This window comes from Helianthus annuus, chromosome 15 (genome assembly GCF_002127325.2).
Source record: "Helianthus annuus cultivar XRQ/B chromosome 15, HanXRQr2.0-SUNRISE, whole genome shotgun sequence".
Taxonomy (NCBI): domain Eukaryota; kingdom Viridiplantae; phylum Streptophyta; class Magnoliopsida; order Asterales; family Asteraceae; genus Helianthus; species Helianthus annuus.
In genome coordinates, this window is record NC_035447.2 from 108,458,591 (window position 1) to 108,483,552 (window position 24,962).

Sequence of the window (24,962 nt, forward strand, 5' to 3'; positions counted from 1 at the left end):
GTTTCCGCCGCTGAAACGGATTTGAGCTCTTCCGAACGACTCATTTAGGTCGAAATCCGATCCTACAAAATCTCGTCAAAGTTTGGGTCTTATAATGTGAACACGTGCAAACTGGAAGGGTGAACGCCTGTACACTGAGTTTTCTGTCTAAGGCTAGAGTGTTATTACAAATCCGCAGTATCGGACCAGTCACTCTTACCTGGGAACTCTTGGGGTGAGTGTTCACTTATAGGCATGCATGTCTTCTGCGATACATTATTATGACCCGCTTACTTTGGTTTATCACCGTCTCATTTATTTTCCTTAGGTAACAAACAAATGATCGCAATTCGTATGCATTGCCTTTCTGTTTTGTTTATCCGATAACATTTCATTTGTTGCTTCCTATGTCTTTCATTTTCTTCTAGAATGTCTCTTCATCTCAACAACGGTCAAATGTTCGAGCAAACAGCCAAATTTGCCCAGCAAATAGGCGAAGTGATTCTGAAGTCTGTGGATCTAGGCCTTGCCATGTCTCGTCTCAAAAATGGAGCAACTCAAGAGTCACCAAAGGAAGCAGAAGTCAGGCCTGCACCAAAATCAAGGAAGCGTAAGGCTTCAAAGAAACCCGCAGCAGTTACACCTAATCAAGCGGGACCTAGCCAGGTAGCGACGCCACCAGCTAGGAAGCCGTACTTGGGAGCTGCCCCATGGTGCAAGCGATGCAACCGTCATCATTTAAACCTCATACCCTGCTCCAAATGTACCTACTGTGGACGGTGGGGACATTTGATTAACATATGCCGCTTTGCTATCTAAAACAAAGCTGTTGCAAACCTTGCTGCTACCCAACTCCCAGTCAACCCTACTCAAGCTCGTTTTCCGTCTGGTACTTGCTACAACTGTGGCGAGACGAACCATTTCAGGAACAAATGCCCGAAGATTGTGAATGCAAATCCAACCCTTGGATGTACATTTGGCTGAGCAAAAGATATTGTTGTCTTATGCCTTTGTTTCTTTTGTTTTCTTGTATTGTGAAACAATCTGTCTTGTTCATAAATAAAAAAATTGTTGTTCACAATTCTGATGTACAAATGTAGTTACATGTGTGTATGGCATTTCCCTATGATACCTACATCAAGGAACTATGTTCTTTACAAACTACTCTTGTGATTCTCCCTTTCAAGTGATCACTCATGATTTCCTAGAAAATTTTTAAGTACTCGTTTCATTCTAGGAGATGAAGTACAAGAAATAAAGCAAAATTATGAGTAATCGTACTTTTTGCACATCTGTGCCTTTGAATCCTTGGTTAGATAACTAAGGGTATTTTCAAATCTCAGACCCATTACGTTCTGATTTTTTTTCAACATGCATAACATAAGTTTTCAAAAACAACCCCCATGATTTCAAAAACATTGTCTATTTTTTCAAAAACAACCCCCATGATTTCAAAAACATTGTCTATGTTTTCAAAAAACAACCTTCATGATTTCAAAATGTTTCATATAGTTTGAAAACAATATTAATACAGTATAATTACTTATATCAAGTGCATGATTTCAAAAGCATCATTCATATTTTCAAAAACCTTATACATAATTTCAAAATTCATCTCAAATGATTTTAAAACATTTTTATAAATATACCTACCTAATACATCTACTCTATGATTTCAAAAGTATTATATATAAGGTTTCAAAAACATTGAACACATATTTTCTTTTTTAGAACCCCATGCATAGTTTTCAAAAATATTTTCCTCATACATTGACTTAACCCTCAAATTCCGCTTCATATGTCGCCTTGGCATATCTAGCATCTCAACTTCATAAGCATTTTTACTTCATGTTTTGACTTAAGCACATCCAGTGCAAGGTTTCAAAACATCTTCAACTTCTAAAATCCATATGGGATCTTTTTATCTTCACAATTAGACCCTTGTGGATGATTATCAGTTAAATCAGAGTCCTTAATTGGATTTCTTGTGTACCTAAATTCGAACATTTCGGTTCCTTATAATCGAAATCGAATTTTCTCTTTAAGATCTTTCTATCTTCATAGTTAGATTCTTGATAATGTTTAAAGTACCAAATGAAATCCGCGGAGTGGATTCCTAGTGTGCTTTAAATACTTGTGCGCAATTAACAAAATGATAACAAATTTAAAATCAAGTTAAAACAATTATGTGATTATGTGTTTATGCATTTTGTGTTTTCTTTTATGCATTTTGTGTTTTTGTATACTCTGGATATTCGTTATCCAAATCCTCGTAGAACCTTTTATATCTTCATATGAGGGATTCGTAGTAGGATATTCAAAAAGGTACTACCTTAAATCCATATTGGGCTTCTACGTGATAGTCAAGACCCTTGGATTATATAGTACCATTCCATGATTCAAAAAGAGACCCTTTTGAGTGGTCTAGTCAAAAGATTGATTCAGAATCTGGTTAAGAATGACATGTGATGATATAAGCTGAAAAGACTCCTTGGCGGTCTAGAGATCATTTATTGACTCAATTAAAAAAGACCCCCAGTATGGTCTAGTCACACTCATCATAGGTTTGTTCATTTGCTTTCCCCTACACATTATAAAATACACTGTGCATAATTATAAAATTTAGTGCACAGAAACCCAGTAAAAATTATTATGTGTAAGAACCGATAGTGACAACAATAACAAAATGTGAACGATGTAATGGAGGTACGGTGGACGCACCAATAACGCTTAATAGACTTATATATAAGTCCCTCCTACATTGTAAGCATGATGTTATTTAAAGTTACTAGAAGTTCAGGACTCTAACCAGTGTTGTTCGATCTTTTCAACTCCATGTTTCAAACTCTCACAAGTTTCCTCTAAGATAAATTTCGGGACGAAATTTCCTGAAGTAGGGGAGACTGTGACACCTGTGTCACTTCAACCATCAAACAAATACCAAACCAATGAAATATCTTGTTTCATACTTGGGATTTGTATAAATATGTGTATCATTTGCACATATCAATTCTTGTTCGATTTCGGGCTCTAAATCGCTTTCTGGAAGGTTATACGCGCATTGATGCGTAAATATAACCAGTTTAATGCGAAATCTCTGGAATAGTGACATAGGCTTAACATACCTTAAATAACCTTTACACAACTTAGAAATAAGTTTTGGAAGGTTTGATGTGCCGAAATCAAGTTTATTCGCTTACAGGGACTAAATTCGACAAACTGCGAAAGTATGTCAATTTGTACTGTAACGGACATTCCAGAAATTGACCATAAGTTAAACATACCCTAAAAACCTTTACATAGCTTAGAAATAGGCTTTGAGGTGTTCGGTGTGCTAAAATAAACTTTCTGGTCATTCAGGGACTAAAAGCGTCAAAAAGTGCATAAGTTTGCATTTTCGCGCATATCTTACGTTCTGAATATATCCGGACATTCAAAAATTTATGTAAGCATTAAAATATTTTATTTTAGTGTTTGGCATAATAAAAATCCATTCGTCTCTTAATTTGGATCGTTTTTGCGTTCGTTACGACTTCCGTCGTAATTAACCGAACAACGCAATCGTACGACCAAACGAGCCGACATCCGAGATGTTTTTGAGAATATTTTAAGTTCCTTATACTTTAACTTCATTTTAGAGCTTTGAAATGGGGTTAACGGGGCTTAAACGTGTCAAAAATGCATCGAAAACCAAGTTTGGGGCTTCAAGGACTAAATCTGCCATTTTTGAAAGTTGCTGGTCTGCAAGGTCCTTACGGACCATATGGACATATGATTACGGTCCGTAAGCCTTCCCCAGAACCACAGAATTGCAGAAACAATGAATCTGGCCTATCCTACTTGCTCAAATGGTTTTTTACCCCTTGAATCACACACTATGGGCTGGTATTTGATGTCCCCATTGTATTCAAAACCTTGTGCCCAAGTGTAAGGCCAAGATCATTCCCTCTTCTCCAAGAAATGATCCTAATGGTTGTGAAATTCATTTTAAGCATATGTAACCTAAACTTTGACATCTAAACTGATTAGGTAACTATATTAGACATGTTACGGCATATTTTACCTGTCATAGGACTAGTTAAGCGGTCCGAACGCGTTTTACGCAAACGACGCGTTAAAGTAGCATAAGCTACCTAAACGGGTTGTAATGGGTCGTAAGCACTTAGAGTAGGTTTCATTTTAGTATGTAGGCTTTGTTAAACCATATCATATGAGTTCCAATACTCATTTGGTTTACGAAACCTCATACTATCCGATCTCCCGATTTAGGTCCGGTTATTTAGGTAGTTATCTATATAGGGTGTCGTTTGATTCCGTGATCCCTCTAGCTTTGCTTCGTTGTTGTTCAAGACTTCTAAGCACCCTCAAGTGAGTACATAGACCCCTCTTTTACTGTTTTTCAAACATTTTGGGGTGAAACACATGTGCCTACTTGTTACTTTCGTGCTTTCCATGTTTTCACATCATATACTTGCTATGTTCATTAGTACACTATTAGTACATGATTTCTTTATGTTTTATACTACGTATGTCCATTGTGTACATACTTAATACATTGTTTTACATTCATTTCATTGCTATGTATGTTTACTTGGCATGCTAGCACATTGTTTTACATTGCATCTCTGTTGCATATGTTCTAGTAACATATGGACACATTGTTTACATCTCTACCTTGTATGTTCACTTAAGCATACTAGGTACATTATTTTCATAAAACATGTTTACATTTGGTATGACATTTGGTTTGTAAAAACGGGACTTATATACATTCATTAACATTAGCTACGCCGCTCGGTAGTAAGTAATGGTACCATAGGACTTGACAAATCTCGTTCCTGACATCCTAGGTTTGTTTGGGTGAAAGGAATGACTGAATCCAATAACATTTCTTTTGATAACCTTGACTTAGGGTTATCCGTCTGTCTCAAGGCTTGAATGTATGCGTTTAACTTACCGTATAAGTGTTTATATCAGTAAAACATGCATTTACTTTGCAAAACACAACTTTTTGATATATTCAAAATACTTTGTTTTGTACATTTTTACTTTTGGTTTAGGTAATCATATATTACTTGCCATACATAACATTTGTCACATACTACTTGATTACATTTGACTTTTAACATATGACATTGGTTTATACAAGAACATTTGACATTCAGTTTAAACATGAACATTTTACATTGGTGGTTTGTTTGGGTAAGTGATTATAGTAACGAGGCGTGTGTAGTATGATACAAGCATGGGGGATACGCCGTTGGTACTTCCTATATATAAGTGCTTGTATTATATTACATGTCGTAGCGTTATTTAATTCATTCAATTTGGACTTATACATTTTACACAAATAACATATTTTTCACAAGACATTGTTTTACAAAACAGTTTGTTTTATAAAAACTCATTTTACTTGGTTATTCATTTAACCTTACATTATTCTTTTAAATATACATATCTATCATCGCTTTTCAAATGATTTATAAAACAAAACATTTTACAAGGATCATGACTGACTTTTTGTTAAAACAACTTTTTCTAAACTTATAAGTCATGAATCCTAAATCAATAAAACCTATGTACTCGCCGGCATCTTTATGCTGACGTACCTATTTTCACATGTGTTTCAGGAGATGATGCATAGGATTGATCAAGATACACATAGGCGGACTTGGGCCTTAGTGACAATAAAAGATGCAAGACTAGTTAATTATGTTATACTTCTTTGTTTGTTTTGACATTGTAACTCAGTTAATCAATAAAACAAAAATTCAAATTTCCATGTGTTATGAAACAATGATTCTGTTACAACACTCCCCGACGTTTCCGCCACGCTTTGTTGTTTTACGTGGTGTGGACACAATGGTACATACCTGTTCAACAATGGTCTGACTTTGTAAATCAAATAAGGATGAAAAGAATATACTCACCTATTACAAGGAAGCTTTGAGCATGCCTTGATTACGTGGGTGTATCCTGAAGTGGGACACACATGTACTTCAGTATAAAATACACTTAATCGTTTCACTAGGTAATGGTACTTGAAATTTTTCATGTATTTTGTTTAAGTGGATAAACAATACTGGTAATCATCTTGGACTGTCATTCACGATATTAATTAAGAAAACTAACAAACAGTGTGAAACAGTTTAATAAAGATGAATCATCTTCTTGCACATGATTCTCACAATAAGATGCATTGTAAATATTTTTTAGTATGTGTAGTTGTCTTGAAAAATTCCAAAAATACCAAAAATATTGTATTTTTTAAGGGTCTCCCATATTGAACTGACAGCTTAATGTTTTTGCATATCTAGATAAAATATTGGTTTATCTATAATGTGAAAAACACTAATGGGTTTTTCGAGATACTTTCTTATGATTCTAAGTTATCAAAGTGAAGTGTAGAACACAAGTGAAGTGCAGATTTCGAGTGAAGTATAGAGCATGAGAATGCATGATAGGATCCTCCTACTAAATTGTTTGCCTAACCAGAGATATTGCTAATTCACTGATCTACAACGAATGAGAATTTTGGAGATTAGAAGTATTGGCTAAGGGGGAGTATGTTGATGTCAACAATTGTGTGTAGCTAAAGTTATCCAAAGACCAAAAGACTATAAGATGTTTGGACGAAGTTAACCTATGAAACTATTGTCAAGGGGAAGTCTGTCGATGTATATTATATGACAACGGCTTCGTAGTTTAGTCTTTAAATATATTGTAACGGGCTTAGCATAATGTTAATATGGTTAGTGAGTTTAGATACGTTTTGGGCTTGGAGATAGGCCTACCCCAAGTCGTGTGATATATAAACCCATGTTACATTAGGCATTAGGTTAGACACTTAGAGTATACAGAGATAGCAAGAGAATTCGTGAGAAAAATAGAGTCACAGAGAACAGTTGTGGTTTAGTGTGTTCATGAGTATTGGATTGGTTGCAAAACCTAGGGTTTAATAATCAAGAGAAGACGGGTTTTAAAGTAATCATATTTCCAGTCTTACTAGTTTTTGTGTTCATCAGATCAAGTGGGGAGGGTTTGTCGATGTGTGAAAGTTGGGGTAGGGTTCAAGAAGTTGTTTGGTTGAAGGTAGTGGTGGCGGTTTGTGAAGATGGTAGTTGTGGTGATGGTGATTGATGGTTGAAGAAGAAGGGGGGATGTAATATTATTTTTTTATTTATACTTTTTTATATTCTTATATTTTTATCTTCAAGGGCAAGTAAGTAATTTCACACATATTTAATTGAAAATTTAACAACGTTAGTTACTAAGGACCACCCGTATTACATTTTTACAGCTATCGGAACCAAGTGTGTACTTATTAAAAAGTTGCAGAACAACTGTGTAAAATCTGCAAACCACAAGTACCAACCAAACATATAATGACAATTAAGATAGCATCATTACATTTTCAAACAATTTGTCAATAAATAATTCAATTGTTTAATTTTCTACTTTGCATAAATCACAACAATTTGAGAATGCCCAACCCATCTATTATCACCTCCTCCATCTTTAAAGTTTTAAAAAATATACTAAAAACCCATTTCATCCTATCCATTATTTCTCTATCCCAACCCCAAATTATAAAAAGATGGTACACTAACTTTTTATGTATAAAAAGGTACTATTCATCCTCCGTCAATTTTTTGGTGGGTGTATTCATCCTCCATCTTTATTTTATAAAAAAGAATATACTAAAAACTCACTCTATCTTATTCATTATTTCTCTATCCGAACTGTAAGTTTTAAACAAGAATATACTAAAAACTCACTCTATCTTATTCATCATTTCTCTATCCCAACTGTAAATTACAAAAGATGGTACATTAACCTTTTATATATAAAATCAAGAACTATAATATAATAATTATTTGTGATTAAGATAAAAATGGTGGATGAGATGTGAGAGTTTTTTTAAAGTGATAGATAAATTTTAAAGAGTACGATTTTTAGCTAAGTAATAAAACAGAAAATGATAGGTCTGTATATTGGCACACCAACTTGGCTATTTGCACACTAAACCCTACCTGTACCTACACTGCGTATAGGCCTATACGCAGCGTATAGCCTATACACAACGTATAGCCTATACGCAGCGTATAGACCTATACGCAGCATAGGTACAGGGTACGTACACGACCAGTCAGTCAACCTCATACACTGTCAAATCATGCAGATATACGCTGCGTATAGAGCCATACGAAGCCAGTATATGAGGCACCTATACGCTGCGTATAGAGCTATACGCAGCATATGTCAGACAGATTTAACATTGATACGATGTTGTCTAGGCACGTGAATAAAGGTATATGCCGAGTATAGAGCTATACAAGGCTGATAATTATGAATTCAAAACAGTATTTAGACATCCATTTGCCTAAAAATTCAAAACAATATATCGCATTCTTCACTTCCTCAGTTATTTACTTCATCGGTTATAATTTGTCGCACGACTGTGGAGCTAAAATGGCATCATTTTGGTACGACAATTATTTCTTTAAATAGTATTCTAACGACTCGTGGGGAGTGAATGATGCTAATGAGGAGGAGGTTGTGTCTGGCGTCCCTGTTGATTAAAACATACAGTTGCCAGACTTGAATGCGGCTCCGACTCCACCTGTTGATGAACCATATTACCTGGCGCATCAAGTGTATCCTAATTACAGATACGGGTGTGAATCTTCGTATGTGCAACAAGGTAATCCGGATGGATACGTAGGATACGGTGCTGAGAATGCCCTTGTTGATGAACCATATTACCCGGCACAGCAATAGTATCCAGATTATGGATACGAGTGTGAAGCTTCTTACGTGTAACAAGATAATTCGGATAGATACAGAGGATACGATAGATACAGTGATGAGCCTCCGAACACACCACTGTATGATGATTATCAACCCTCTAATCTGTGTAATCCGTTTCAAATTAATCAGGTATCACATTCATATTTGTATTATTGTTAAATATTATTATTAATTGTATTTTTATTGTTGTTAGAATTCTTAATATTATAATTGTTGTTAATATTATAATTTGTATTATTGTTAAAATATTATTAATATATTTGTTAATATTATATTTGTAAAATTGTTAAAATTTGTATTTGTTATGGGTGGTTTTCTGAGCCCATACCCTGAAATTATATCCTGACTTTGTAATTTCTGTTTATGATCAGGATACCGGATCAGGATATTGGTAACATCCTGATGTAGTATCCTGGTGGTTACTAATTATTTACTTGCAGGTCATGGCTGCGGGATCATAACGTTCATGTGGACTTATTCTCCTAAAGACTCGCTCTAATCAGTTGGGAAATGGACGTTGAAGCTGGAAGAATAGGTCTCTAACGTTCAAAAGGGAATATTCCGGAGCATCCCTAGTTTATAGGAGAATTTGTTTGATATTTGTAACTATAAATAGAAGGCCAGATCGTAGGAACACACACTTCACTTTCTGCTCTCGAACTCTTACTTCTTTTTCTTGCAATCACGCACTAACACTTTACACTTACAATCATTGTACCACTTAGCATCGATCTGAGCCTTATCCTACACTGTATCCTGAACATTCGAGTAATAAGAAGAACAAGGCAGCCGACAATTGTCAGCTCCCGAGGTTTTATGCCGGAGATCTAGATTGATCAAGGGTTTTCCTCGTATATCATGTCTCCATTTTTACTTTTTCAGCTCATTGTTTGATTGTTGATATAGTTTCATATCCTGAGACTATATCCTGAAACTGTTTTTGCAAACGTACAAACCAACATATTTTTCACAAGCATTGCTAGCACACTACCTCACAAACTAATTTGATCACTTAATTGCTTCGGTAATTTTTGACCAAAACAATTTGGCGCCCACCGTGGGGCAAGTGGTGCTATTTCTACTAAAAGCTTTGTTAAAATCACTACTTGGCTTCTTATTTTCAAAACTTTTTACACAATCATTTTCAATGGCTTCGAAATTAAACATGAGCTCTTCTACCATGCCTGCTACAACCTCTACCACAACCGGTTCAGTGCTTCCACCACCTCCACAGATGCAAGCTCCTTCACAGGCTCAGGCTCCTCCAAGGAGGGTTGAGACTCACATATCCCGAGACACTGTTCCTGCTCAAAATGTCCACAGATCTGGTGTTCCAGGGAGAACTCCTATTATGGCTTCTAATGATGAAATTCTAACTTTGTTTGGTAGTATACAGGATAAGATGAAGCAACATCAGGAAACTAACTAGATGATAATAAGAGAAATACAGCTCTTGAAAGCTAACTCCAAGAGACCTGCTGAGAATACCGTCACTCCCTTGCAGCCCAGAACGCTGAACTTTAGTTCAGCAGTGTATACTGAGGATAGTTAGGGCAATGTTGTACCTAGTCATTCCCAGGGCAATACTCCTGAAATACCCTCAACAGCCAGGATATCGACTGTCAGGGGGCCAGGATATGCTCTGAGATATGGCCAGAATCCTCAAACTGGTAACTTATCTAATAACGTTAATACTCTTGCTACTAACAGTCTTGGATCTTTGCAGGATACATGTGTGACGTCGGCCCTCTCTAGAGAGCTTCAGAAGCTGAAGGATATGATATCCAGTGTACCTGAGGTTGTGCAGCCTATACTGGAAGTATCGCAGGACAGTCACAGGATATCCCGATTTGCATATCCTATATGTGATGTTGAAATTCCAAAAAGATTTCAAACTCCTAATATGAAGCTTTATGACGGGACCACGGATCCTGAGGAGCATATTGCTCAGTATAGGGAGACGATGGAGATTAATCCTATTCCTCCATAACTCAAGGAAGCATGCCTCTGCAAGGGCTTCGGCTATACTCTAACAGGATCAGCCTTAAAATGGCTCTTAAATGTTCCACCTCATTCAATTACATCATTTGCTCATTTGGTTAACTTATTAAATAGTCCATTTTCTTGTAGTAGAAGTTTCGAAAAACTAACAAGTGACCTCTACAGGATAACTCAGGGTCCTCAAGAATCCTTACGGGACTATGTGAACAAATTTAGTAGGGAATCCTTGGATATCCCACACCTTGACGTTGCCACAGCTGTGTAGGCATTCAAGATGGGATTGCAAAAGGATTCCCAATTTTATCAGGATCTTGTGATGAATCCTTGTAGGAACCTGGATGAATCTCGAAACAGGGCTTTGAGATATATCAGACTTAAAGACGACAAGAAAATGCAAGAGAGGATGAATTCATCCTCGACATATGAATCAACGAGCAGGAAATCGGAGTCCTCATACAAACCATACCGCTCTAGGCCGTATGGTAAAAATGATAGCAAGAAAGTGAATGCTGTTGAGGACGAAGATATCGAAGAGTATCCTGAATTGTCAGAGTATTGTTTTTCTGTTAATATACCCGAACTAATGTATGCTATATAGGTTTGGGAGATAAAGCGAGGTGGCCAAGGAAGAACCAGCAAAATGCCGATTGGAAGGATAAATCCAAGTGGTGTGCCTTCCATGAGGATTTTGGATATGTGACGGAAGATTGCATAGCCCTGAGGAAGGAAATAAGCTTCCTACTAAGCAAGGGATATCTAAAAGATCTTCTGGGTAGAAAGAAGAATAAGGGTCAGGATACTGAGAAGGATCCTAAACAAGCAGCATCACCTTTTCTAGACGCCAAGATAATCAACTTCATATCCGAAGGATCCGATATATGCGGAACCTCCTATTCTACAGCAAAGAGACATGCTAAGGAGGCTAAAGCAGAAAGAGGGGACAAGCCGACGAGGATGACAACACTTACGACTGACAAATTGATAACATTTGATAGTGATGACCGGGACAGTATTCAAAATCCTCACCACGATGGTTTGGTAATCACTTTATATATTGCTAATCATTTTCTACGCAGGATAATGGTAGGCAACGGCAGCTCGGTCAACATCATCCAGTTGGAAACCCTGAAGAGAATGAAAATACCCCAAATGGAGATCACTTCAAAATCCACTGTGCTTGTATGGTTCAGTGGAGAGGCAAAGAACACTGTTGGATAAATAAAACTGCCTGTATATGTTGAAGGAATGAATTCAATGCAACGATTCTATGTCACGGATTCACTGTTCTATTACAATATTATATTGGGCAGGCCGTGGATTCACGATATGAAGGCTGTCCCATCAATTTATCATCAGTGCATCAAGATCTCTATTCCTTGGGGAGTAGTTAAAGTAGAAAGCGATCAACAGGAGGCAAAGGAATGTTATTCCTCTTCGATGAAAGCTTCAACAAAGTCCAAAGCAGGATAGCAATTCAAGATACGAGCCCAGGATATCGTGGAAGCCTCAGAGCAGGATGTTAAGAAAGTTATCCTGGATCCGGATAATCTAGATATCTCAGTGCTTGTAGGAGCTAATATCCCTCAGGATATTGAGAATCAGCTTACTAATTTTCTAAAATGCAGGATGTCCATGTTCGCATGGAAGCATGAAGACATGACATGTATTTCAAAAGATATTATAACTCACAAGCTTGGGATTAACAGGTCTTTCATGCCCATTCAGCAAAAGAGAAAGAAATTTTCTCCTGAAAGAAATGCAATCATACAGGAAGAGGTTGAAAGATTATTGAAGTCCAAGATGATTAGGGAAGTCAAATTCCCCAAGTGGCTAGCAAACGTGGTTGATGTGCACAAAATTCAACATATAAGTTACATCAATTGTGGCATAAAACTAACCCTTTTTTAGTACTAATGTTGGAAAAAGTGTGTTTTTGTCTTCCTTTTGTATTTCAGGATTAAATGAGCTCAAATGAATAAAAGAAGCAAAAATGCAGCTAAATCTAACATAAATACAAGAAAAGGAACAAACGTGGCATGCCCGACCTCCCAACAGTATCTTCCCAAGCAAAACAAGAGAACAGAAGGCTGAACACACCCCGTGCTCAGTGAGCACGGGGGCGTGCCCAAGTGTCAGCAGAAAAGATAAAGTTGTAGAAGCTTCTATCACCCACCACGGGGGCGTGCCCAATGGACACGGGGCCATGGTCAACTCTAAGATTCGCAGAATCTAGGGAAATCTTGATAGTACAGATACGCTTCTGCACACGGGGTCGTGCTCAGCGGACACGGGGGCGTGGTCAACTAATGCAGACAAACTGCAATTAATGAAGAAAGAGAAGGAGGATGGACACGGGGCCGTGCCCGAGCTGCTGTTCAGCCTATAAATAGGAGTGCTTGGATCACTTGCAACTCATCCCTTGGCACACCACCTCTCTCACACTTCACCCACCACCCACCACCACCACAACACCATCATCCACCACCATCATCCATTGTCCATCATAGAATGTGTGAGTCGTCTCGGGATCCAAGATTGATCGTAAGAGTTCTTGACAATCAAAGGCCATGTTTGCCTAAGTCTCTTACATCACTTGGTGAAGACAAATGTTTAGTCTAATACTTTTTATTTTTAATCTTTTCGCACTTTTTATTTGGTTATGTATTAATGACTTTAATAACTAGTTTCTTACGTTGAAGGTGATTCTTCCTTATCGTTTGTTCGTGGTGTCTTGGCATTATTTTACTATCTATATAAAATAACAGATTTTCACCATTCATATCTACACGGTCTATATGGAGATATGTTGGCTACCTGGTCGGGGGTTAAGGGAACGGTTTGGTAAGAGTCTTGCCATTGTTCAGTGTATAGATCCTGCAAAGGACCTGGGTCAAATTTAGTAGGACCTCCTTCAATGCCCACCGGTATGGGATGGCGGGGGTCCAAACTTTTTGATCCCCTCATAAGTTAAACTACTATTAAAACTTTAACCCGGCTACTTAGGACTGTATCCCTGCTGACTCAGACTACTTAGCCGAGGGTAACGTCACCTTTAAAAGAGGGGCCTACCACATTATGCATTAATAACTTAATTAATTATCTTTCAATAATTCGACCCTTTAGGATTGTATCCTTGCTGACTCAAACTACTGGGTTGAGGGTAACGTCACCTTCAAAAGAGGGGCCTACTACAATAACTAAGATAATCTCTTAAAAAGTGCAAAAGTGCGGAAATAATAAAAGGTTACACTACACACAAGTCGGATCCAAGTGATTCATGTTGTCTATCTGTTTTTATTTTTATTTTTATTTTTATTTTCAGCATTTTAGTTAGTTTTATTTTTCTAGTTTAAAAACCTTTTTCTAACTTTTGATTTGATTAGACGTTGAGGATAAACCGGTACTAAAAGATCTTGTGTCCTTGGACGACCTCGGTATCTTACCAACACTATACTACGTCCACGATGGGTGCACTTGCCCATATGTGTGTTTAGTGTTAGTAAATATCGTGTTTTATAAATTTAAAACTTGGCTAAAAAGTGTAAAAGGGCTTAAAATATACACCTAAAATATATTACACTTCACGCACATCAAGTTTTTGGCGCCGCTGCCGGGGACACAAGGATTTTAAGAAAGTTAGGAATCAACGGCCTAATCGTTTTTTCTAAATTTTTCTGTTTTTTTTAGGATTTTCTTAATTTTTTAGCTTCTGCAGAGCTCAGCACGAGCTGTGCCTGGTCGGACACGGGCCGTGCCCAGCATTGTCACTGGTAGTTTTTATTTTCCGAGTTACAGAGAGCTGAACAGGGATCCGGAAGACAATCACTGTATCACCGACCACGGGCTGTGTTCATCTGAGCACGAGGCCGTGGTGAATCTTCTGACCAACGTTCTTTTCTGTTTTTATTGCAGGACTTGGAGCCTAGGCGCCACATCTGAACTTCCTACGTAGTGTATGAGCTCCAGTTCTAGTAGAGACACTAAAGAACCTCTAGAAGAACCCGAACGCTTTCTCAGAAAAAGACTTAAAGCTAAAAACCAAGAGTAAGTTTCGGGGGAACCACTTCAAATGGCGAACCAACGTACCCTCATGGATTACCTACGACCCACCGTGGGTAATCTCGGCGCCGCTATCAATGCACCGAATGTCGAAGCCAACAACTTCGAACTTCGGCCACATTTGATACAAATGCTTCAAAACTCCGCAACCTTCCATGGGCTTGAGGAAGAGGATCCTCATCTACATATTACTAATTTCTAAGAAATATGTGATACCTTTCGGATCAATGGAGCATCGAACGACGCCATCCGCCTTCGTATGTTTCCATTTTCACTGAAAGACCGAGCTAAGGCTTGGCTCAACGCCCTCCCAGTTGGCTCGGTAAACACCTGGGATGAACTAGCCCAAAAGTTTCTATATAAGTATTTCCCTCCTGCTAAAACGGCTAAATTAATGACTGGAATTAATACATATTCACAAGAGGATGGGGAATCCTTATGTGAAACTTGGGAAAGGTTCAAGGAGCTACTAAGAAAGTGTCCTTATCACGGTCTTGTGGTGTGGCAACAAGTATCCACTTTCTACAATGGGTTGTTGCCACACACAAGACAAACACTTGACTCTAGCTTCGGGGGACTTTTAGGTAATCGTCGCCCAAATGAAATATACAATCAAATTGAGGAAATTGCTCAAACCAATTTTCAGTGGCACACGCCCCGAGGCAATAAATCTATTGCCCCGGGCGCCCATAAGGTTGATGAAAACACTTCTTTACAAGCCTAAATCGAAGCCCTTTCTTCAAAAATCACAAAACTAGAAATGGCAAAAACCGCTTCGGTCATGGCTTGTGAAGGGTGCGGTGGGCCACACGAAAACTGGAGTTGTAAGAAAGAATTAGATGATCAAACAGAGTCAGTAAACTACATTGATAATAGTCCTAGGCCGTCGGGTCCTCCAACGGGTACCTACAACCAAGGATGGCGTAACCACCCTAACCTTGGTTGGAGAGAACCCGACAATAGTAGTAACCAACAAAATCTAAACCAACGAACAAACTTCAATAACCAAGAAGCGAGTCACAAAATTTCTCTCAACAACAAGGTGGACGAGAAAGGCTTGAAGATACTGTATCTCGCCTCATCTCCGACTCCGAAAAGAAAAACTCGGATCGATTTCAACAATTGGAATCGAATTTTAGAAATCAACAAGCTAGTATTCAAAACATTGAAAAACAATTAAATCAAATAGCTCAAAATTTCTCCGAGAGACCACAAGGCGCGTTACCAAGTAATACCGAAACCAACCCAAAGGCGCAAGTACATCTCATAACATTGAGAAACCGTACCGTGGGTTCCGAAGAGGCTCCGTCACCGCCAACTGAATGAAGCCAATCCACAGCTCCACCCACGCCGCAATAGGAAAAGGCTTCTCCACCAATTCAAGAGCCTACTAAGACTCCTCCGGTTCCATACCCTGCTCGGTTAGTTTGTCAAAAGACCGATGAGCAATTCGCAAAGTTCGAAAATTTACTAAAACAATTGCATGTTAATATTCCATTTATCGAAGTCCTAACTCAAATGCCTAAATGTTCAAAATTCATGAGGGACTTCCTCACTCATAAAAGGAAAACTGAATCATTGCAATTAGTTAACTTAGGCGAAGAATGCTCCGCCTTACTACTCAACAAACTCCCGCAAAAGAAGATTGATCCTGGAAGCTTCACGATTCCTTGCTCAATTGGGGAATCCCCTATTCGCAATGCACTAGCCGATCTTGGGGCTAGCATAAACCTCATGCCCGCATCAATGTTCAAACGAATCGGCCTAGGAAAAACAAGCCCTACAAAGATGAGCATACAACTTGCCGACAGATCCGTCAAATTTCCACAAGGTGTCACTGAAAATCTATTGGTCAAAGTCGACAATTTCGTCTTCCCAGTCGACTTTGTCATACTAGACATGGAAGAAGATGCTGAAGTCCCTCTCATCCTAGGGAGGCCATTTCTATCCACAGTGCAAGCAGTGGTAGACATGAATGAAGGAACACTAACATTGAAGTTTGGGAACGAGGAAGTGAAGTTCGGGGTTGGAAAAAGAGTAGAAGACGAAGACCCGGTCAACTACATCAAGGTCATCGACTCAAGCTTGGATGATGTTCTCCGACGGTGTAGCATGGGATGCAAAACATCCCACTTGGGTAACATATGACCAGGCTTTGGGTCTAGCCAAAGACCCTTATAAACGTGGCGCACCACGGAGGCATTCCGCGGAACTATCCTTAGTTTAGTTTAGATTAATTTTTATGTTTGCTAGTTTAGTTTTAATTTTTAGAAATAAAACACACTCGAGATGGTGAAGGATAACAAGGGAAACTTGAACCAGCACCCCATGCACGAAAACAGGCCATCCAACAAAATTTTCTTCATTACAGCAAGATCAGCACGAGCCGTGCCCGCCCAACACGGCCCCGTGCTGCACAGTCTGCAGAAAATGCCCAGTTCAGGTAACTGGACACGGGGCGTGCTCACTGAACACGCCCCCGTGCCCAGGCTTCTGTTTCTATTTACAAACTTTTGTTACTGGCGATCTAAACACGGGGCCGTGTCCAGACGCCCAGTAACATAAATTTTGCTTTTTCACACCCTTTTTACACAAACCTAATAACTTATTTTTGGGACACACTAAGGACAATGTGTAATTTAAGTGTGGGGGGATGCTAAAACCTTGAATCTTGCAAGTCCTAATTAACAAGCCTTACACAAAACTCTATTGGAACCGCTAATCACGCCAATTTTTTTTTTCAAAATTTTCAGTTTTTTTACTTGTCTAGGTTTAATTTGGGAAATCCAAGTTCTAAAAAAAGTTATATTTTTACAAATTTACAACCGATAGCGTCGTGATAAAAAGAACCAACATAAGAAAATTATGAAACGGTATGACAAGTTTATTTAAAATTTGATTATATATACTTGATCACATAAAAACCCATTTCCACAAAAGTGAGTTTTGAGCCTTTATTGAGCATACAAATACATATCTTTAAACTAAATGCTCATTTTTCGTTTCTTGTGTGAATAGCCGCTTGGTTCTTACGACTCTAGAACTTGCCACGACGATACATTCCTGGTCCTTACCAACTTAAACCCAAGTAAGTAAATGATGGAGGTATTAGGACTAACCCTTTTTATTTCTACACCATTATTTTTCTTTTTCTTTTACCACCTACTCAAAATCCCCCTAGTTAACCCCTTTGAGCCTAAACCTTTTCATTTCCTAACCCAAAACAAAAACCCTTTTACCCACCTAAACCCTTTTTCATTTTAAACCCTTTATTTTAGTAACAAAGCTCGGTTTTTCTTATGACTTGGTTATGAAAAAAAATGATGATGAAGCCAAAGAAATAAACAAACAAGTTTATCAAAAACAACTTTGATTGAAAGAAATGCTTCATCAAAATAAAAAGTTTTGAAAAATAACGAGTCTTATGAAAACCGACGCTTTTTACGCTTTTCACCCTTTTACTAACCACTAACCCAACCACCCACCTTTAGCCCAAGCCTAACCCTTCACCCAAAAGTCCTCTTGATATTTACAAAAGTGTATAGTTAAAAAGGAGGAGGATTGATTGTTTGGCAAGCTTATGGTATGAGTAAGTTCCATGCCGCTCTCGAGTGATTCACTAAAATACATCTTCGGCCGAGTGTTGAGTGATCCCCCGCGAGGTATGTGAACTTGTATATAAATGGGATTTTAAAAAGGCATGTTATGCCCTAATAAGTAATTTATCTTATGTAACGTTTTTAATAAATCATGACGAATAGGATTGTAAATAAACAAAAATAAAACTTAATAAAGAATCTTGGAAATCCCGACACTCTGTGACAAGCCTAAAAACCTTCTCTTCTACCCATTCCATTTGGGAGTGTAAAGCCACATTATAAAGAGTTTTGCTTGAGGGCAAGCAAAGATTCAAGTGTGGGGGTATTTGATGTGCACAAAATGCAACATATAAATTACATCAATTGTGGCATAAAACTTACCCTTTTTTAGTACTAATGTTGGAAAAAGTATGTTTTTGTCTTCCTTTTGTATTTTTAGGATTAAATGAGCTCAAATGAACAAAAGAAGCAAAAATGCAGCTAAATCTAACATAAATACAAGAAAAGGAACAAACGTGGCATGCCCGACCTCCCAACAGCATCTTCCCAAGCAAAACAAGAGAACAGAAGGCTGAACACGCCCCGTGCTCAGTGAGCACGGGGGCGTGCCCAAGTGTTAGCAAAAAAAACAAAGTTATAGAAGCTTCTATCACCCACCACGGGGGCGTGCCCAATGGACACGGGGCCGTGGTCAACTCTAAGATTCGCAGGATCTAGGGAAATCTTGATAGTATAGATACGCTTCTGCACACGGGGTCATGCTCAGCGGACACGAGGGTGTGGTCAACTAATGCAGACAAACTGCAATTAATGAAGAAAGAGAAGGAGGATGGACACGGGGCCGTGCCCAATGGACACGGGGCCGTGCCCGAGCTTCTGTTCAGCCTATAAATAGGAGTGCTTGGATCACTTGCAACTCATCCCTTGGCACACCACCTCTTTCACACTTCACCCACCACCCACCACCACCACAACACCATCATCCACCACCATCATCCATTGTCCATCATAGAGTGTGTGAGTCATCTCGGGATCCAAGATTGATCGTAAGAGTTCTTGACAATCAAAGGCCATGTTTGCCTAAGTCTCTTACATCACTTGGTGAAGACAAGTGTTTAGTGTAATACTTTTTGTTTTTAATCTTTTCGCACTTTTTATTTGGTTATGTATTAATGACTTTAATAACCAATTCTTATGTTGAAGGTGATTCTTCCTTATCGTTGTCCGTGGTGTCTTGGCGTTATTTTACTGTCTATATAAAATAAAAGATTTTCACCATTCATATCTCCACGGTCTATATGGATATATGTTGGCTACCTGGTCGGGGGTTAAGGGAACGGTTTGGTAAGAGTCTTGCCATTGTTCAGCGTATAGATCCTGCAAAGGACCTGGGTCAAATTTAGTAGGACCTCCTTCAATACCCACCGGTATTGGATGGCGGGGGTCCAAACTCTTTGATCCCCTCATAAGTTAAACTACTATTAAAACTTTAAGCCGGCTACTTAGGACTGTATCCATGCTGACTCAGACTACTTAGCCGAGGGTAACATCACCTTCAAAAGAGGGGCCTACCATATTATGCATTAATAACTTAATTAATTATCTTTCAATATTCCGACCCTTTTAGGATTGTATCCTTGCTGACTCAAACTACTGGGTTGAGGGTAACGTCACCTTCAAAAGAGGGGCCTACTACAATAACTAAGATTATCTCTTAAAAAGTGCAAAAGTGCGGAAATAATCAAAGGTTACACTACACACAAGTCAGATCTAAGTGATTTATCTTGTCTATATGTTTTTATTTTTATTTTTATTTTCAGCATTTTAGTTAGTTATTTTTCTAGTTTAAAAACCTTTTTCTAACTTTTGATTTGATTAGACGTTGAGGATAAATCGATACTAAAAGCTCTTGTGACCTTGGAGGACCTCGGTATCTTACCAACACTATACTACGTCCATGATGGGTGCACTTGCCCATATGTGTGTTTAGTGTTAGTAAATATTATGTTATATAAATTTAAAACTTGGCTAAAAAGTGTAAAAGGGCTTAAAATATACACCTAAAATATATTACACTTCACGCACATAAGTGGTCGTGGTTCAAAAGAAGAATGGGAAATGGAGAGTATGTGTAGATAACACAGACCTTAACAAAGCATGTCCTAAAGACCCATTCCCCTTGCCTCATATAGACTCAATGGTAGATGCAACCACCGGTCATGAAATGCTGACCTTTATGGATGCATCCTCATGTAACACCTCGTAAAATCATGTCTAACGATGTGTTGACACGTGTAATAAACCCTAATAAAGTCAAACGTTGACTATGAGGGACTAATTTCGTCAAAATCGAAAACCTTGATTATAGAAGTGTCACCATGTTAATTCATACCTCTGAGTGACCTTTTAACAAACCGAGAGCTTAAACGGTGTCCGTATTCTTAAATGAGCCATTTGTTGGACGAGAGGAGTCGTTTACGTAATTATTTGACAGTTTACGCAACGAAGGGTTAAAAGTGTCAACATGTTAATTCTTACCTCTGAGTAACCTTTTAACAAACCGAGAGCTTCATAATGTTTGATCATATTCTCGGGAATGCCTAATATTGGCCATTCAAGGCTTTTATGCCAAAAAGTGAAGTTGCGCGCAAGTTTGCGAGTTAGAGGGGTCAAAAGCATCAACATGTTTAATTATACCTCTGAATGACCTTTTAACGAACCCGAAGCATTAAGATATGCAATCATACTCTCTAGAATGCTTAATATGGGCTATATAGGGCTTTGATGCTATTAAATGATGATACGCGCAAGTTTGCGCGTTAAAGGGACCAAAAGCGTCAACATCTAAAACTACGCCTTCGAGTGACCTTTTAAAAGAACCAGGAACTCTGTGATGCTCGGTCACATTCTCGGGAATCCCTAATATGGGCTATGTAAGACCTTAGTGTCGTAAACGATGTTACGCACCACTTTACGCGTTAAAAGGACTAAACGCGTCAACGGGTGAAACTACGCGTTTGAGAGGTCTTTTGAACGAATCGGGAACTCCATTATGGTCAGTCAAACTCCCGGGTGTGCCGAAGATTGGCCACTAACACTTTCACACCTTATAATGAAGATATACGTGAAATTAGAAAGTTATGTGCCTATTATGTCATTTCAGAAAGTTTAAAGCATGCATAATAGAGTTTAGGGACTGATCTGGTGATGTTTGGAAATCTAGAAATGGATTAAAAAGCTGCAGGGACTGATCTGGTCATGTTTGGAAATCTAGAAATGGATTAAAAAGCTGCAGGGACTGATTTGGTCAATTATGAAAGTTAAGAATGCAGATATAAAGCACAGGGACCAAAACTGTCGAACTGCCAAAGTTCTGTGGCTTGGCTGGACACCCTGGCGGGCCGCAACGTCTGGGCCTCCCTTCTACACGGGCCGCGAGTTCAGCAAAACAACAACATATTATTTTTGTTGTTTTGTTACTTCCTTGCTCTCCACACAATACTTCAAACCATCTAAGTGAAACTAGGGACTTGTTAACCGATTCAAAAACCTGGTAATACACCTGTAATGATCTTGTTATCCCTCTCAAACACTTGGCAATCATCCAAGAAATCATAAACACTATAAATAGAGATCACCTTCAACCATTTCAATTGCACCATTCTTATTCTTTCTCTATCACTCTAAGTTAGGAGCTCCTGAGCAATTAGGAAGCATACCACTGAGTTCTTTTCAGCCCCTAGGACCATTGTAAGTGTTCCTTTCGAGGCTAGTTAAGTTATTTGGCTTTTAAAGCCGAAAAATCAAGCGTTACGATAAATGCTTTGACTTTTAATTAGACCGTAAACGGTCAAGCCATTGTTCGCAACGAATATGGCAACATGATCGTAATTAGGTAGGTGTTGAACCCTCAAAAGGGCACCTCCTAATTATCACGTTTGCATAGTTAATTGTCGGGTCAAAGTAACTAGTCAAAAAGTCAAACTAGTCAGATTTTCATAAAATAATTAAAACTGATAATGTAGAGTTATGAATCATGTTTTATCACTTAAATAACTTGGTAAATATTATTAGAACATGTCTAAGCATGTTCAACCCGACAATTCTGAGTTTAGGGTCGGTTCGCAACCGAGAGTCGCAAAAGCTTGACTTTTGCTTTGACTTTCAGTTCTGACCCAATTAAGCTTAAATCCTTTATGTTTTAAGCTTCCATTAGGATCATATTGTGTTGTAGTATAACCCTGTGAGGTTATATTACCTGGTCATTAGTATTCTGAATTATATGCTAATTTCCGTTAATATGCTTATAAATGCCCGTTATACCCGTATGTTATAAAAACGAGATTTTTGAAAATCTGAGAGAACAAAAAGCTTTATTACTGATATATAAGTATATCAAATTAATTTGACATTAGTTTCTGGTCTCAAACTAAAGTTATGCAAGATATCCTAAAACGGAACTTTTTATTAATTAAATTACATTTTTTAGCATAAATCATGTTTAAACCCAAATTTTGGCACCAAACCCATTACCTACTGTTTTGATATTATTTTTAGGGATTTTTGGAATTTTTGGTCAGATTATAAACTGACCAAATCATTGAGTTCTCGTATGATTCGATAAATGACGATAATACCCTTTTTATTTATAAAATGAGATTAACACATGATTAACATGCCAAACCTTTTCCTACTGATGTTATATGTTAAATGAATTATTTTAAACCTTAAAGGCTGATCAAAATCTCAGATTCCCATAAACATCTCAAATATTGTCAATTATCAACTTTTACGCAAATTAGGCGCATAGTATGGTTTAAAACCATATTTAACACCTAAGACTTGTAACCTACTGATTTTATAAATGAATTTTAATATTTTAACCGTAAGTATAAGTCTTGAACTCAGACTTCCAATTTTGTCCTTAAAACATATGTGAAATGACCAAAATGCCCCTACGGTGCATAATTTAGCCATAAATGGTGAACCTCACATATGTATGATATCTTACTGAAGTGTTGGTGCACTACATCTGTTGATTTCATCTTAGATCAAGTCAAACATTGCATTGTATAGATTAGGGCATGTATTACGAGAAAATAGGAGAATGTATGTGTGTTAGGAAGAGGTTTCGCTTATAGGGTCATTAGAGATAGGTTTCGCTTGGTTGAAATGAGGTTCCGCTTATGTGTTCACATGAGGTTTCGCTTATGTGAACATGTCACTTGAAGCGAAATCTGAACTCTATATAAACCCCTGAAGCGAAATCATTTGTAACTTTGACGGATTCCATACCGAGGTGCTGCCGGTGTGAAGTTTGGGCTGTAATCATTGTTAAATCAATAAAGCAGTAGATTAAAGTGAAGAACAAGCTATTTCTATCTACGTTTCTTGTTATTCCGCACCTGAAACATAGAAGAACGCCTCTGAACGACTCATTCGGGTCAAGACACGATCCTACAAGTGGTATAAGAGCTTGGGAGGAGGTTTTCTACAGAATTTAGCTGGATTTTGTCATTATTTTCTACTTCTACACCTTCTTTTATCATTACAGAAAGTAGTACCGGTCAGAATTGGCTCAAAATTTCACAGGTTGTGTATTACTGGACATTAACAAATCCTGGAAAGTTTCGGACCAAAATTCGAATTAAAAATGGATGAAATGACCTTTGGAATTGGTTTCGCTTCAAGAGACACTTGGTAGTTTCGCTTATTTGGAGAGCTAGTTCCGCTTCTGTGTCACATAAATTGAGAGGTTCCGCTTCAAACTGCATCATAGTTCCACTTATTCGGTCAAATCATCAGAGGTTCCGCTTCAAAGTCATCAAGAGTTCCGCTTACAGGTTTCGCTTGAGTGAACAATCAGTTTCTCTTATTTGTCATTTTTCTTGGAAAACGTGTTAAGTCATTATGGATACAGAATTCTACAATGCATTTGCAACACAGTCTACTCCAGCTGCGATTGCTCAGGCCATGAACTTAGAGAACGAGACGGGAACCACCCAAAAGCCCCCGAAATTGATGAGTATCGAAGAATATTACGGGTGGAAAGATAGATTCGAGAACTGGGTTCAAGCGAATCATCTTAGATCATGGGAGCGTATATTGAAGAAGTATGTGTTACCTCGAACAGAATTGCAGGTTATCAAACAGTTATCCGAATTCACGGATCAGGAACGGGTGATGTACAAAGCCGAGAAGATGATGATCAGTTTATTGCAGTAAGCGATCAAAGAAGATATATTCATTCTGCTACAGCACGACAAAACTGCAAAGTCGATATGGGATGCTCTTAAAGTTAACTTTGAGGGAAGCGAGAACATGATAAAGAGCAAGAAGGCGCTGCTTAAGAAAGAGTTTGATCTGTTCAGCAGCTTACCGGGAGAGGATACAAAGAAGCTGATTGAGAGATACTGTCACTTAGTGCGATCATTGTCGATGTTGGGTGTTGAAAAATATCGTGAAGAGTGGATAGACAAGCTAGCTGATGCGTTACCACAGAAAGAATGGGGA

At 38.1% G+C, this 24,962-nt stretch overlaps 1 protein-coding gene and 1 non-coding gene across 2 annotated transcripts; one reads left to right on the forward strand and one right to left on the reverse strand.

Annotated features, from left to right (window-relative positions):
• Positions 1–11,107: 11,107 nt before the first annotated feature.
• On the forward strand, positions 11,108–12,009 carry LOC110914010. The gene is made up of 2 exons (XM_022158821.1): positions 11,108–11,348; positions 11,390–12,009. Exons 1-2 carry the CDS (start codon positions 11,108–11,110, stop codon positions 12,007–12,009), a joined length of 861 nt encoding a protein of 286 aa, XP_022014513.1.
• Positions 12,010–15,238: 3,229 nt separating this feature from the next.
• LOC118487778 lies at positions 15,239–15,345 on the reverse strand. The gene has a single exon (XR_004882721.1). It is a non-coding gene; the product is annotated as a small nucleolar RNA R71 (small nucleolar RNA).
• Between the last annotated feature and the right edge of the window lie 9,617 nt (positions 15,346–24,962).